The 12952-nt window shown below is 45.2% G+C and overlaps 1 protein-coding gene across 1 annotated transcript; it reads right to left on the minus strand.

Annotated features, from left to right (window-relative positions):
* Positions 1-7153: 7153 nt before the first annotated feature.
* On the minus strand, positions 7154-12914 carry ccdc3a (coiled-coil domain containing 3a). The gene is made up of 3 exons (XM_027020549.2): positions 11610-12914; positions 11175-11346; positions 7154-7763 (listed from the first exon to the last, which is right to left on the minus strand). The coding sequence occupies exons 1-3, from the start codon at positions 11999-12001 to the stop codon at positions 7515-7517; spliced, it is 813 nt and encodes a 270-aa protein (XP_026876350.2). The 5' UTR covers positions 12002-12914; the 3' UTR covers positions 7154-7514.
* Between the last annotated feature and the right edge of the window lie 38 nt (positions 12915-12952).

The raw sequence follows: 12952 nt of genomic DNA on the forward strand, positions 1-12952 counted from the left end.
ATTCACGCCCAGAAGGTTTTCAGGGAGCAGGGTTTTTGGCTCTGGGTGCACAGATGGGTTACAGGTTCTGGTCCCCCTGACCGGAAGTGATTCCGAGTTCCTAGCACTCCTCCTGCAGCCTGGATGGCATGTTGCTGTTGGGAATGTCTGTTCCGAGAGAGACTGAAAGTGACATCCTATTTTCCTAAGTGCCATCAGAATCTGCATGCAACATCCATCGCTGTCTTTTAGGAGTGTCTTCTCGATTTGTTTCTATAATATAGTCATAGCTTCGTTATGTCACTAGTCGACTGCTGTACACCAGTTTGTCTTTGTCCATAGTTCATGTTGAAAGGTGTTGGCTCTTTCTTGGCAGTTTCTGTCATGGCTGCTGGAAAAGAAATAGTATGGACCAGACGTTAATACGTTATTACGAAGACTGCAAAGAGTGTGTGTGCAGTTAGCTGAGAGTAGACTCACAGAATTCAATGACGACCGATTTTCTGTGCATTACTGTCGAGGGGGGTTTTATACTGCTCTTTGGTCAGTGAGATGCATGAAGTTCTGTATGTATCTCTGTCTTTCTGTTAAGGTATTCGTGGGTGTGATTGCATGCGTGTGTGTGTGTGTGTGTGTGTCCATAAGTGTAAATGTGTTATGACTGTTGTATGTGTCATGTCCAGGGAGTTTTAATCAGAAAGTCCAATCCCTCCAGAAAGAGCTAATGGCCACAGCACATTTGACAGGCTGAGAGGATCAGAAGGAAAAACCCCTGACATCTGACGCCGTGTTCACTGGGAGTTGGGCCAATTACTGGGACAGTTGTGCATTCAACACCCACATCCAGTCTTTTTAGCCATGCCTGCGAAACCCCCACTTGCAGGTTCACTGCTGGCTGTGGACGTTTGTGTAACCATGTAGATACACCCTAAGCTATGTCATTATTTCTTGAGTGTTTGCTTTTGTGGTCTTTTCTGTGTTTATGTCGAGAGTTATCAACCTGTTGGTCCAAAGGCATTGTAAATAGACTGTGTTCAGTACAATCGTTTTGTTGCTCCTGAAAAGAGCATGCTCTAATCGTGGGTGTGTGTGTTTGTGTATGTGTATGCATGTGTGTCTGTGTGTGTGTGTGTGTGTGTGTGTGTGTGTGTGTGTGAGAGAGAGATCTTTGGAATGTTTAAATTATGAAATGTTTCTTGTCCTGGTCTCTGAATGCTGCCTTTCTCTGATTCTCTGATGCAGTGTAAGGTACACACCCACAAACCCATACGCACTCAACTCTGTCTTGTAATGCTCACCCTGTCTTGTACACTTGCCTTTGTATGTTTTATTGACTGTCTGATAGTCAGCGTCTGTCTGTCTCCTTGTTAGCTGTCACAAGAATATCATGCCACTATTGGACAAAACCAAACCTTGTGCATTCCACAGTCCATCTCCCAGTCCATGTTAATGGTGGGCATTTTATACATAGTACTTGGTTTAAAAGCACTTCTATGGAAATGTGTCCCACAATGACATTTTTCTTATGTCTCTATCTACTCAGGCGTCGCGTTTGCCTCTTTAAATGAAAAGCTGTGATTGAAAGTATCTGTGCCACCCTCTAAACTGTGCAGTTTTTCCGACCTATCCCTAGAGTTGCTGACGATCCTCCAAAGAGCAACATGGTACCCCTGGAGACAGGCAAGCAGCACCGCTGATATAAAATGTATGAAATTGTCATGAAGGCATCACATGGTTTTATAAAGAAATGCAACGCATGTTTGAAGCGCTTATAAATTCAACATTCAAAGTGTTGATGTATTTTCGACAAGCTTTGACATTGCAGGTCTTGTGATCACCGCATCTCCATGGCAACCCTCTTCAAACAAAAGTCGCCCAGTGAAATGTGAAATATATACTCTATATGCATGTAACAAAGGCGATCCATATTTCGCAGTGGCACATGAATGCTAACGTGACTGTGATGTGAAACTTCTGTTAACATGGGGCTTGCATATCCAATGCCTTTGACAATCATCTGCACATATCAGACTTTATATACCATGCTGTAAAGAAACAAGGAATGGATGTTGTTTTCCCTCTAATAAATCCTGAATGACCACGACTAGCGTCTCCATGACTTACATGGCATGTGAGTAGCATAGCCAGGCAGGATACGTACGTGTGTGTAGGGCTTGGTTTGGGCTTCTGGGCAGAAGTCACAAATGAAGTCACAAATTCTAACAAGGTCACCAATTCTTAGTGCCTGCAGGCGTGGTTGCTCTTAGCTCTTAGCTGTTAATAAAATGTAAAAAATAATAATAAACTATATTTATATAATACTTATACATTGTTTACTTTATACATTTAAAGTGCAGCTTACATTACAGTGTCATGTAAAATCAAAGAAAAGAAATAAATGCTGGTGAGCAAATTGTCACGGTCCGTCAGGCACCTTGCCCCAGGGACACGCCCACTGCTACACACACACACACACACACACACACACACACATCGCACCTGTACCGCTCCCAATCGGCGTATTTCTGACCATGTTCACCTGTGCTTTGTTGTGTGGTGTTTAAAGCCCCAGGTTCTCTCCTCCAGGGTGCGTATCACGTCTGGTGCCCTAACGTGGCTCACTGCTCTGAGTTGTTGAATCACTCTTCCTGTTACTGGCCAGCGCACTGCTGGACTGCTTTTCGTTTGTTCTTTGCTAAAGTGGAAAATAAAGAAACTCCTTATTCACACGCGTCTCGCTCCGTCCCTTCCACACGAGGAAAATGGAATTTCAAAACATCCAAAAATATACAGGAAACATATACAGGAAATTCTAGTACTACTTATAATAATAAATACTTAAAGTAAAGTAAAAGGAACGATAAGGAAATAATAAAACCAGCAACACCTGTGTGTGTGTGTGTGTGTGTGTGTGTGTCTTCCTTCCAATTCCTTTCCAGTGTTTATGCTGTGAAGGTGGACTGTGTCCAGAGTAACTTCCTGCTTTACCTTCTAGTGTAGTCCCCAGTGTAGCCTGCTGTTCTTTAGGTTGTGTCTAACAGCTGATTTGAGCTTTAACCCAATCTGATTTGACAGGTCTTACACAACAGCATCACAAGTACTCTCTCACTTGTTCATAGTAATCCAGGGTTTGTTTGTTTGTTTGTTTGTTTGAGGGGGCTGATGTTACAACACAAACAGACATAAAACTTTAACATTGAGATAAACAGACAATATCTGTGCTGTTGCTGTGGAAACCTACTGATACTTTTGCATTTCCGTAAAGTGCACTGCTGTGATCCATATGTGATATTGCACATGTCCTCAGTAATTACATTATAGTGGCATATATTGTTTGTGAGTAACTACTGATATTACAGATACAGTGTAAAGGGAGAATGACGTCTTGCCTTGGCCGTATGGGTATATGGCCAGCCATCGTCTTTTGAGCCTGCCGTGCATGTAGCACTGAGCAGCATGCATGAACTCAGCGGGGCAACCCTAAAGCGTGCTCTGCTGGATCACATGACTGTGCAGACCTTCCTGGCTGGTATGTTGCATAGCAACAGCAGAATGGGCATCCTTTCCTTGCCATGTGAGCAAGGCTGGAGAGGGCTTCCACCGGATGCCCCCTAAATCCTCAGACCAGAACCACAGCTCAGGCCTGAATTCATGTTCCAATCATAGTGTTCCTGTAGTCTCATAAATTATGCACAAATATGCTGTTTATAAAATGCTTCAGAAGTCTCTGGCTCATGGAGTGCTCTAAACTTGAAGCACATGTGAGCGGGTTTGAGTGACTTTAAGGTTAATATGTAAACGTAAATGTAATATGTACATCCTTTATTGTTTTTCTCTCATGGACAGTCTGCTCTGTCCTTTAACCTGACCAGAGCTACTAACATTAAAGTGCTATTATAAGTGTGTATTTTATACATCCAGCAACACCAGTCCCATATTCCTTATCTGTGACCTAGTCAGTATCTTCACATATGTGAGTCTTGTTGGTCTTGGAGTTTGAGGGCTGTTCCAGGTTGGTAATCCTTGAAGAATGTTGCAGTTTGTGTTTGTGGTATTTCTCTTGCTCATTTGAGGCTTTCATTGCCTGAGGGCTAAAGGAAAATAAGGGGTGATCATAAAAGAATCAGGCTTCCCAAACACACACACACACACACACACACACACACAAACATTTTAAACTCCTATTTTATCCACTTACTTGAGTATTTATACACTGACACACACACCTGCACAAACACCGGAGTGATGACTTCTCCAGCAGGGGTTTGGTGAGTATAAGGTCTGCAGGACAGGCTATAAAAACAGAGGTTTACCTTGCTGTTATACGAGTGCTGGGATATGGGAGTAACAGTTATTGCCTCTTAAAGTACATAAGTCTTCTTCTACAGCTAGTATGCGCACGCACACACACACACACACACACACACACACACAGACACACACACACACACACACACACACAGAGTCAGAAAGGTCTAGACCTCTAAACCTCTCAAAAGTCTAGACCTCTATACCTGGGTCCACAGAATGGGGAATGGGAGACCAGACAGTCCTCAGCTTGTCTGTCTCTCAGACCCTTAGACCAGTGACCAGCTGTTTTGAACCTTTTTATCCCTGTATTAGCCTGCAGCTGGGAGCCCGTGTCAGACAGTCCTGAGCTTTAAGAAACGTACTCTTGTGCAATGTCACTTTGATTAGTTTTGGACACTTGAGTATCTGTCCAGGTATTTCTTAATTGGAAAGAATGAACAGTGAAGGATTATTATTAATTTAAGAAATCTTTAAGCAATAAACACATTGTAGCACACGCAGATGCTGCAGGTGCCATTTGAAACATTTTCATTTTGCTACATGACATGGAATTAACGGAAGAGCTTTTAACTACTGATTGTGTGTGTGCGTGTGTGTGTGTGTGTGTGTGTGTATTTGGTGTCCAGTCAACACACACTTTCTCAGATTCTGCAGAAACGAGAGAGAGCAGAGGAGAAATCTACACCAGTGGGCGAAGGGTCCCAGCAGGTCCCAGACGCGTTCTACTCCTCCAACACTATAATCAAATTCACAGGTGACACCTCGGTAGTTGCCTCATTTCAGATGGTATTGAGAGCGCCCATATGAATGAGGTGGAATGTCTAGGTGAATGGTGCAAAAACTTAGTACTTAACACCTCCAAGACAAAGGAGATCATCGTGGACTTCAGGGGAACAAGGAAGTCAGACCAGTGAAATGTGTGGAGAGCATGAGGTTCCTTTGTATCCACAAAACAACACCTAACACGGTCCCCCAACACCTCATACATGTGCATGAGGACACAACAGAGACTATACTTCCTGAGGAAGTTGGAACAGGAACAGAATTCCTACAAACACTCCAGGTGGTCTTCTACTGCAGCAGCGAGTGTGTGCTGACTCATGGCATGGCTGCACTCTCTCAGAGAGGAAGGATCAGCATGGTCAGGCTGGCAGAATGGATCAGGGGGACTGACCTCCCCAGCCTGGACAGTGTCTGTGCTAGCCGAGTGAAGAAGGAGACACAACACACCCAGGACACTGCCTCTCTGATGTGCTGCCGTCTTGTAAGCAGTACAGGGCTACACACACACAGCTTCCTGAGAGCTACAGTCTCTACTACACCTCCTGACTGCCCTCTCCCTCCAGAAGGTCAACCTGTACACTCTGTAGATTTTTTGCATGTCTCATGCATATTTTACATTCAGCGTAATTTAAACTGCAACTTTATGCTTCTGTCTGATTATAATGCCTCTTTGCAAATGCACATTACACATCCAGTGTAATTTATCATCTAACCCTGCTGTAATACTACTGTTTAACAGCACAGCCACTTAGTATGATTTATACTGTACATTTAATTGCTCTCTCATTGGCCATACTGCTGTTTATGTACATTTTATGTTTTACATTTTACATACAGTTTTATATACATATTGCTGCTTTAAGAAGCTTGTCATACAAAATTTTGTTATATAATGATAATTATACTAGAAGAGGCTTCAGCTGTTCAAACACATTATATAATCCACAAATTAACAAGTGTGTGTGTTTGGGATTGTGCTTGCTGGGTTTGTTTTGATGTAACAGTCTCTCCTGTTTGACTACTTTCTCTCAGGATGCAGTGGAGGAAAGATCTGTCACAAGCACCCTCATCCATCCATAATACTGTCAACCACTCCCACAGTCACTCCCACAGTCACTCCTACTCCCAGTCACTCCCACAGTCACACCTACAAATACTCCTACAGTCACTCCTACAGTCACTCCTACTCCCAGTCACTCCCACAGTCACACCTACAAATACTCCTACAGTCACTCCTACTCCCAGTCACTCCCACAGTCACACCTACAAATACTCCTACAGTCACTCCTACTCCCAGTCACTCCCACAGTCACACCTACAAATGCTCCTACAGTCACTCCTACAGTCACTCCTACTCCCAGTCACTCCCACAGTCACTCCTACTCCCAGTCACTCCCACAGTCACACCTACAAATGCTCCTACAGTCACTCCTACAGTCACTCCTACTCCCAGTCACTCCCACAGTCACTCCTACTCCCAGTCACTCCCACAGTCACACCTACAAATGCTCCTACAGTCACTCCCAGTCACTCCTACTCCCAGTCACTCACACAGTCACTCCTACTCCCAGTCACTCCCACAGTCACACCTACAAATGCTCCTACAGTCACTCCTACTCCCAGTCACTCCCACAGTCACTCCTACTCCCAGTCACTCCCACAGTCACACCTACAAATACTCCTACAGTCACTCCTACTCCCAGTCACTCCCACAGTCCCTCCTACTCCCAGTCACTCCCACAGTCACACCTACAAATACTCCTACAGTCACTCCTACAGTCACTCCTACTCCCAGTCACTCCCACAGTCCCTCCTACTCCCAGTCACTCCCACAGTCACACCTACAAATGCTCCTACAGTCACTCCTACTCCCAGTCACTCCCACAGTCCCTCCTACTCCCAGTCACTCCCACAGTCACACCTACAAATGCTCCTACAGTCACTCCCAGTCACTCCTACTCCCAGTCACTCACACAGTCACTCCTACAGTCACTCCCTCAGATGTCATTGTCTCAGAAAGCTGAAACAGACATGTCAGAGGGGGGGGGGGGACCTTTGTATGACTGTATCTATGAAATCATAGTCTTAATATTCACTTTATTTAGTAAAAACAACACAGTATATCAATAACCTGACCATAGTTACATTGCAGACAACTGTAAAAAAAATACATGTGTCAAAGTTTGCAAGATTTAATCTATTTACAGTTTGCAGAGTGTTTTGAGTACGACTGTTATTAACTGTGCATATAAAGACACTCACTGATTACGGGAGAAGAGTGGCTGTATATTGGGGGGAGTGTAAGGATGGGGGGGGTGTTGTCTCTACTGGACTCTAAAGGAGTTGGGTCGGCTCATGGGCTATGAGTGTGCACACCTTCACGGGGCACGAATATGTGTGGGCATGCGTGTGTGTGTGTGTGTGTGTGTGTGTGTGTGTGTTCACAGGCCACGTGCAATCGTGTGATGTGGAGGCCCGAGTGGAGAAGTGATGGCGTTGGAGCGGTGGGCGGGGCTGGTCTGGGTGGGGCCAAGATGCTTGTGGCGTGCCTTTCGCAGAGAGCGTTTCAGCTTCCTGAGACGATCTCTCAGCTGTGTGTTTCTCCTCTCCAGCTCAGCCACACGCTCCTGCAGGCGGCCCACTCGCACCTCCTCCTCCGACAGCAGCTGCTGCACTGTCGAGCAGAAAAGCTGACAGAGAGAGAGAGGGATAGAGAAAGAGAGAAAGAGGGAGAAAAGAGAGAGAGAGAGGGATAGAGAAAGAGAGGAAAAGAGGGAGCAAAAAAAATAGAGAGAGAGAGAGATGGATATAGTTAGTTGTTAGCTCAACGCCGGCATCTATCAGACTTGTCAGTATTTCAGATGTTAGTATTCCAGACCTGTCAGTATTCCAGATTTGTCAGTATTTCAGTCTGATCCGTATGTATGTCAGAATTCCAGACATGTCAGTATTACCTGCTTTTCCACTACTTTTGTGGGTGCCTACAGAGCACAGAAATGAGGTGGTTTTTGGAAATGTCATGACAGAGGGGGAGGAGTGTAGATACAGGAGAGGAGGGTGAGAATGAGAGGAAAAGTTAGCAGGAGAGGGAAGGGCCACCTGCCAGGGTGCCATCCTACTGCCTAAACACAACAACCAATGGCGTAAAAACAAACAAACAAACAACAGCTCCAGCGTCCTGTGGGAAAACCTGTTAGCAGTCAGTGTAGACGATAAGTGACTGACAGACAAGGACGGACATGCTGGTCAGGCACAGAGGACAAAAATAACACACACACACACACACACACACACACACACACACACACACACACACACACACACACACACACTGACTCGGAGGCTACACAGATGGTCAAAATCCCCAAGTGTGTTCCAAAACACTTCTGATGGTCATGTTTTTTCTCTGAGAGGATGCTGATTGGCTCCAGTTGGTTATTTTTTCTTTAAGAATGAAAACAGTGACTCCTCTTGTCTTTTTTTTTTTTTTGTGTGTGTGTGTGTGTGTGTGTGTGTGTGTGTGTGGGTGTGTGGGTGTGTAAATCAGTTTATTTCAAAAGCCAAACAGTCTGTTATGCTCAGTTGTCCAAGCCCGGAGCCCTGGACCCTGCTGAAGACCAGCCTGCTACAACAGACTGTGAGGAAGAGGAGCAGAGAGGAGGAAGAGGGAATCACAGAGGACAGGGGGAAAGAAGCTGAAATACTCTGTGGGGAGATAAATGGATCACAGAGAGGGAAAGGAGAGGAAAAGAATGCCAAACTTCCACAGGGGAGAACTGGTGAACTACAGAGAAAACGGCTAAAGACAAGCAAAAGCAGCTCGGAGTGGAAAGAACAGATATAGTGCACTCTCTCTCTCATTCACTCACACACACACACACACACACACAAGAAATCTAATAAAAGTGTATTTTAGAAAAAAACAGTAAGTGAGGATAACGTGGAGTAAAACAGAACAAAAGCAATACTGGTGTGTTGATCTGTAGAACCATGAGACTAATATCTGGAAATGTGATTCCTGGAGACCAAGATCTGGAATAGAATTCCATATTAATCTTGTCAGGATCTGCCAGTGTAGGGACAAATTTACCTTATTCTCATATATATATATATATATATATATATATATATATATATATATATATGGAACAACAATGACTGTAGTCCTATGATAATCAACCACAAAAAGGTGTCATTTATATTAGAGAAAAAATATGTAGGAATATTGATCAGAAATGAATAGATGGCCAGCAGTTTGCTTTCATCATCACTGATCAATACCGCTGTATGCCCTGTAGGTCAAAAGGTTCTCCATCTGTTTTAAGACGCCTGCCCTCTGACCTCTGGATCCCTGCTGTCTGGGTCACTGCACTGCCGACCTGTCCAGGGTTCTTGTGTCCAGTTTTCCTCTTATAGCCAACGATCAGTAGGGTTTGATCTCCTGGGTTTGCTGATGCATAAATCTGACGCTCGCCTCAGTTATAACTGATGCAGAGAAAATTAAGTAGCTGCAAGAAGATTTCAAAGGTCCCCATGTTACAGGTTCTGGAACAACAATGTAGGGACCCTGATTTTCTTTTGTCCAGGTGTGCTCGTCATGCTACAATTGTTTGGGGGGGGGGGGGGGGGGAAATGCAACAACAACAAAATACTAGTTTATGATATGGTATGATAGCTGATCTAAGTTTTTAAGACCTCTAAAAGGATATATCGTCTGTTATTGTTTTGCTATACTGTAACAAACGGAGCAGCGAGTGTAGACTTGTAGGATGCTGCAGGACGTGTCCTGAGCAGTTCCACGGGACACCACTGGTGGTGTGGTGAAGGAGAGATGCCAAACCAGCGTTTTCCCCCAGGAAATCTAATCTGCACAATGGCCACTCATTATCTATGCTGTTCCCAGCCCGGTTACTCACATGCACCTGTCTATGCCATAAACACTCTCTCTCTCTCTCTCTCTCACACACACACACACACACACACACACACAGATTCTCTCATGTGAACACAGACAAATACCAAGCCCATGATCATTATTGATCGAGAGGTGTGTGTGTGTGTGTGTGTGTGTGTGTGTGTCTGTGTAGTGTGTGCACGTACATGCATGTGTGACGCCATGCATGTCTACTCAGAACTTATAACATTGCATTTAAAACACTGCATCACGTACGTTTGGATTAGTACTTCACTAGCAGCTCTGCACACTCACACACTGACATCTGTTTAGAGGAGAGAACACCTGTTAGCAGGACCTCATGTCTTCTTTGACCAAAAAACCTTTGATCTGGACATGCCTGGACCCAAAAGCACACACACACACACACACATTTGACTGTGATACCTATGGCAGGCTACGTCCAGCAGCCACGTCATTGAATGTTTCACGTTTAACATCAGACACTGAGGCTGTGTGAACCTTACCAAAAGCAACTCTGTATTTCTGATTTTTGAGACTTTAAGCTTGTGGGGATTAGTGTCAGAGTCCCAGGATTGTCTCTGAGTCCCAGCCCTTCCCCGATACCTCCCAGTAAAGTGTGTGATCAAGTTCATAGCTCCAATGTGTACTTGTCTGTGCATGTGATTGTGTGCATGTGTGTGAGTAAGCACATATGTGTTGGTCTGCATGTGTGTCTGCAAGTGTGTGTGTTTGTCTAGCTGGGAGGTCTTTAATCTGAACTCTAGTCATCTGAACGAAGTTGAAAAGCAGTCAAACCCCTGTAGTGCTGAGCTACTCTATTCAAAGACTTCAAAAGAAAGAGGTGTGTGCTGTGTGTGTGTGTGTATGTATGAAAGTGTGTGTGTGTGTGTGTGTGTGTGTGAGAGAGATGTCTTCCATTCTTTGGCTCTCCCTCTTACTCATCTAAGACCACTAAGTACATGTAGCATTTCCCAAACAACTCCAGCATGGCGTATGGTAATAGTGGGAGAGCAGGGCCCAAGAGCACACTGCAGGACCTACCTAGCAGGACCACACAGACCTACTCTGACTACTAGCATTGCATGCAATGTTAGCATTAGCTTCACTGGCAAACCCCTATATGACAAGTCCAAAACTGATGCACTCATTGATGCAAGTGTGTGTGTGTGTGTGTGTGTCCTACCCTGCTGTCCTCCTGGTGTTCCCAGTTGGGGGTGGAGTACAGCGTGTGTCCACTGGAGCAGTTGGAAAACTGGAACAGGCTGGAGAACAGGTGACGGTTCTCTTGAGTGTCGGGGAAGATGGCGTCCTGGTAGTTAACGCCATGGGGCAAGATGTTATAGTTTTCATCCATCCTGTTTGTGAGAGTAAATGCGCATGCACACACACACACACACACACACACACACAGCCAATTATATATAGAGCAAAACACCACAGTTTAAAGTGCATGACATAAGATAAGAGGTGAATTATATATTATAACTCAAAGTCGGACATGTGCTTTGAAATAATGAAAGGTGTTCAAAATAAGAGTAAAGTGCCTAAGAACTGATATCATTTGCCATTGATTTGACTGACTGGACTCTCTCTCCCACCACCAGTGACGTAAACTCACCTAAGGAAGAAAATATAAGAGTAGCTTTCCAGCACTGTGTGCGACTGGCAGGAGAGGTATCCCAGACCTGAGACGTTGAGGCGAGAGCCCGCGGGCACCTCCAGCATACTGCCCCATGCTTGGTCACACAGCAGCTCCACTTCTGCTGCGTAAAGCAGCCCGTCCCCCGCGCGCTCGTGCGGGTACCAGGGGTGACGGTGCGTGCTCGGCGCGCGCGACTCTTCGTGGACTGCCAGCACCTTGGCGTACACTATGATCTCCGCGAGCTCTGCGCGACAGCTCTCGCTCAGGGGTCTCCACTCGGCCGGTAGCTGACATCCCAGGAGCGACACCAACCCACCACAAGCGAGACTGAGCACCAGAAGCCGCGCGCCGGGCATCTCTCTGCGCATCCGTTAATCCTTGCTCGCGACCAGCTCGCGACAACTTACCCTTCTACTTTTGTTTTTCTCACTAAAATGTACTTATAATACAAAAAACCCCCTCCTATTACTATACAGTATAGAGTTATCTGTAGTTAATTATTTGGTTCCACCCAGAACTGATTAAGTGTGTAAACGGACATTTCACGGTTGTCCAGATGTACAGCCACAGGAATCAGAGACGCGCGACGCTTGAGCTAAACAGGGCGCATCCTCCGGACTTGTGTAAGCCGATCGGACGGCCCTGAAGTTTGGCTGGCCAATAGCTGCACGACCTGTGCGCCTCTCCGGCAGTCGCAGAAACACGAAGACGTAAATACAGCAGCAGCATCCACGTGGTTCAGTGTTTTCAGATGTTAAAACTGCTACGCCACAGGGGTGTGTGCTAATCATACACCGTTAGGAGCAATGGCAGTTTTAAGTCGTTCAGCATTAAGGTTTGGTTATTTAATTGTCCGCTGGAAAAAGTAGTGCTCAACTTTTTAAAAGTTAGTTTATTGTTTTATGCTGTAGGCTGCTAAGGTAGACGTGTTTTGCAGAAATCTGTAGGTACCTTTGTATGAGAAAAGTTGCGTTTACAGGTGGGACGAGCCAATACGAATAGAGTGAGCTTAAGCTGAAACCGCCATCTAGTGTTCATATAAACCCACTACATAGTAAATATAGCAATACGTTCTAAAAACAGACATGCTTAAATGCAGAATGTCACCTCTCAGACTTAGCGACCAGGAGATTCGAGTCTCTTTCGTGAGGATGTTGTCTTATTCATAAGGAATGGAAATATAAACCCTAAAAATACATGCAGGCAGTACGTGTTACACGTCATTTCAGAAGCGCAAGGTCACTGGATCTCACGCGACAATCAAACCGTGCACGGGCTTTCAGACGGTGGCGTCACCGTCAGCTGATCGGGGCGAGTAG

The sequence above is a fragment of the Electrophorus electricus genome, chromosome 7 (genome assembly GCF_013358815.1).
Source record: "Electrophorus electricus isolate fEleEle1 chromosome 7, fEleEle1.pri, whole genome shotgun sequence".
Lineage (NCBI taxonomy): Eukaryota > Metazoa > Chordata > Actinopteri > Gymnotiformes > Gymnotidae > Electrophorus > Electrophorus electricus.

Excerpts from the sequence above, each read along its gene's own strand:
- ccdc3a (XM_027020549.2), bottom strand. The coding sequence starts at position 12,001 with ATGCGCAGAGAGATGCCCGGCGCGCGGCTTCTGGTGCTCAGTCTCGCT. Across the intron at positions 11,347-11,609 it reads TCTTATATTTTCTTCCTTAG|GATGGATGAAAACTATAACA; the intron begins GTGAGTTTACGT and ends TCTCACAAACAG. Across the intron at positions 7,764-11,174 it reads AACACCAGGAGGACAGCAGG|CTTTTCTGCTCGACAGTGCA; the intron begins GTAGGACACACA and ends TCTCTCTGTCAG.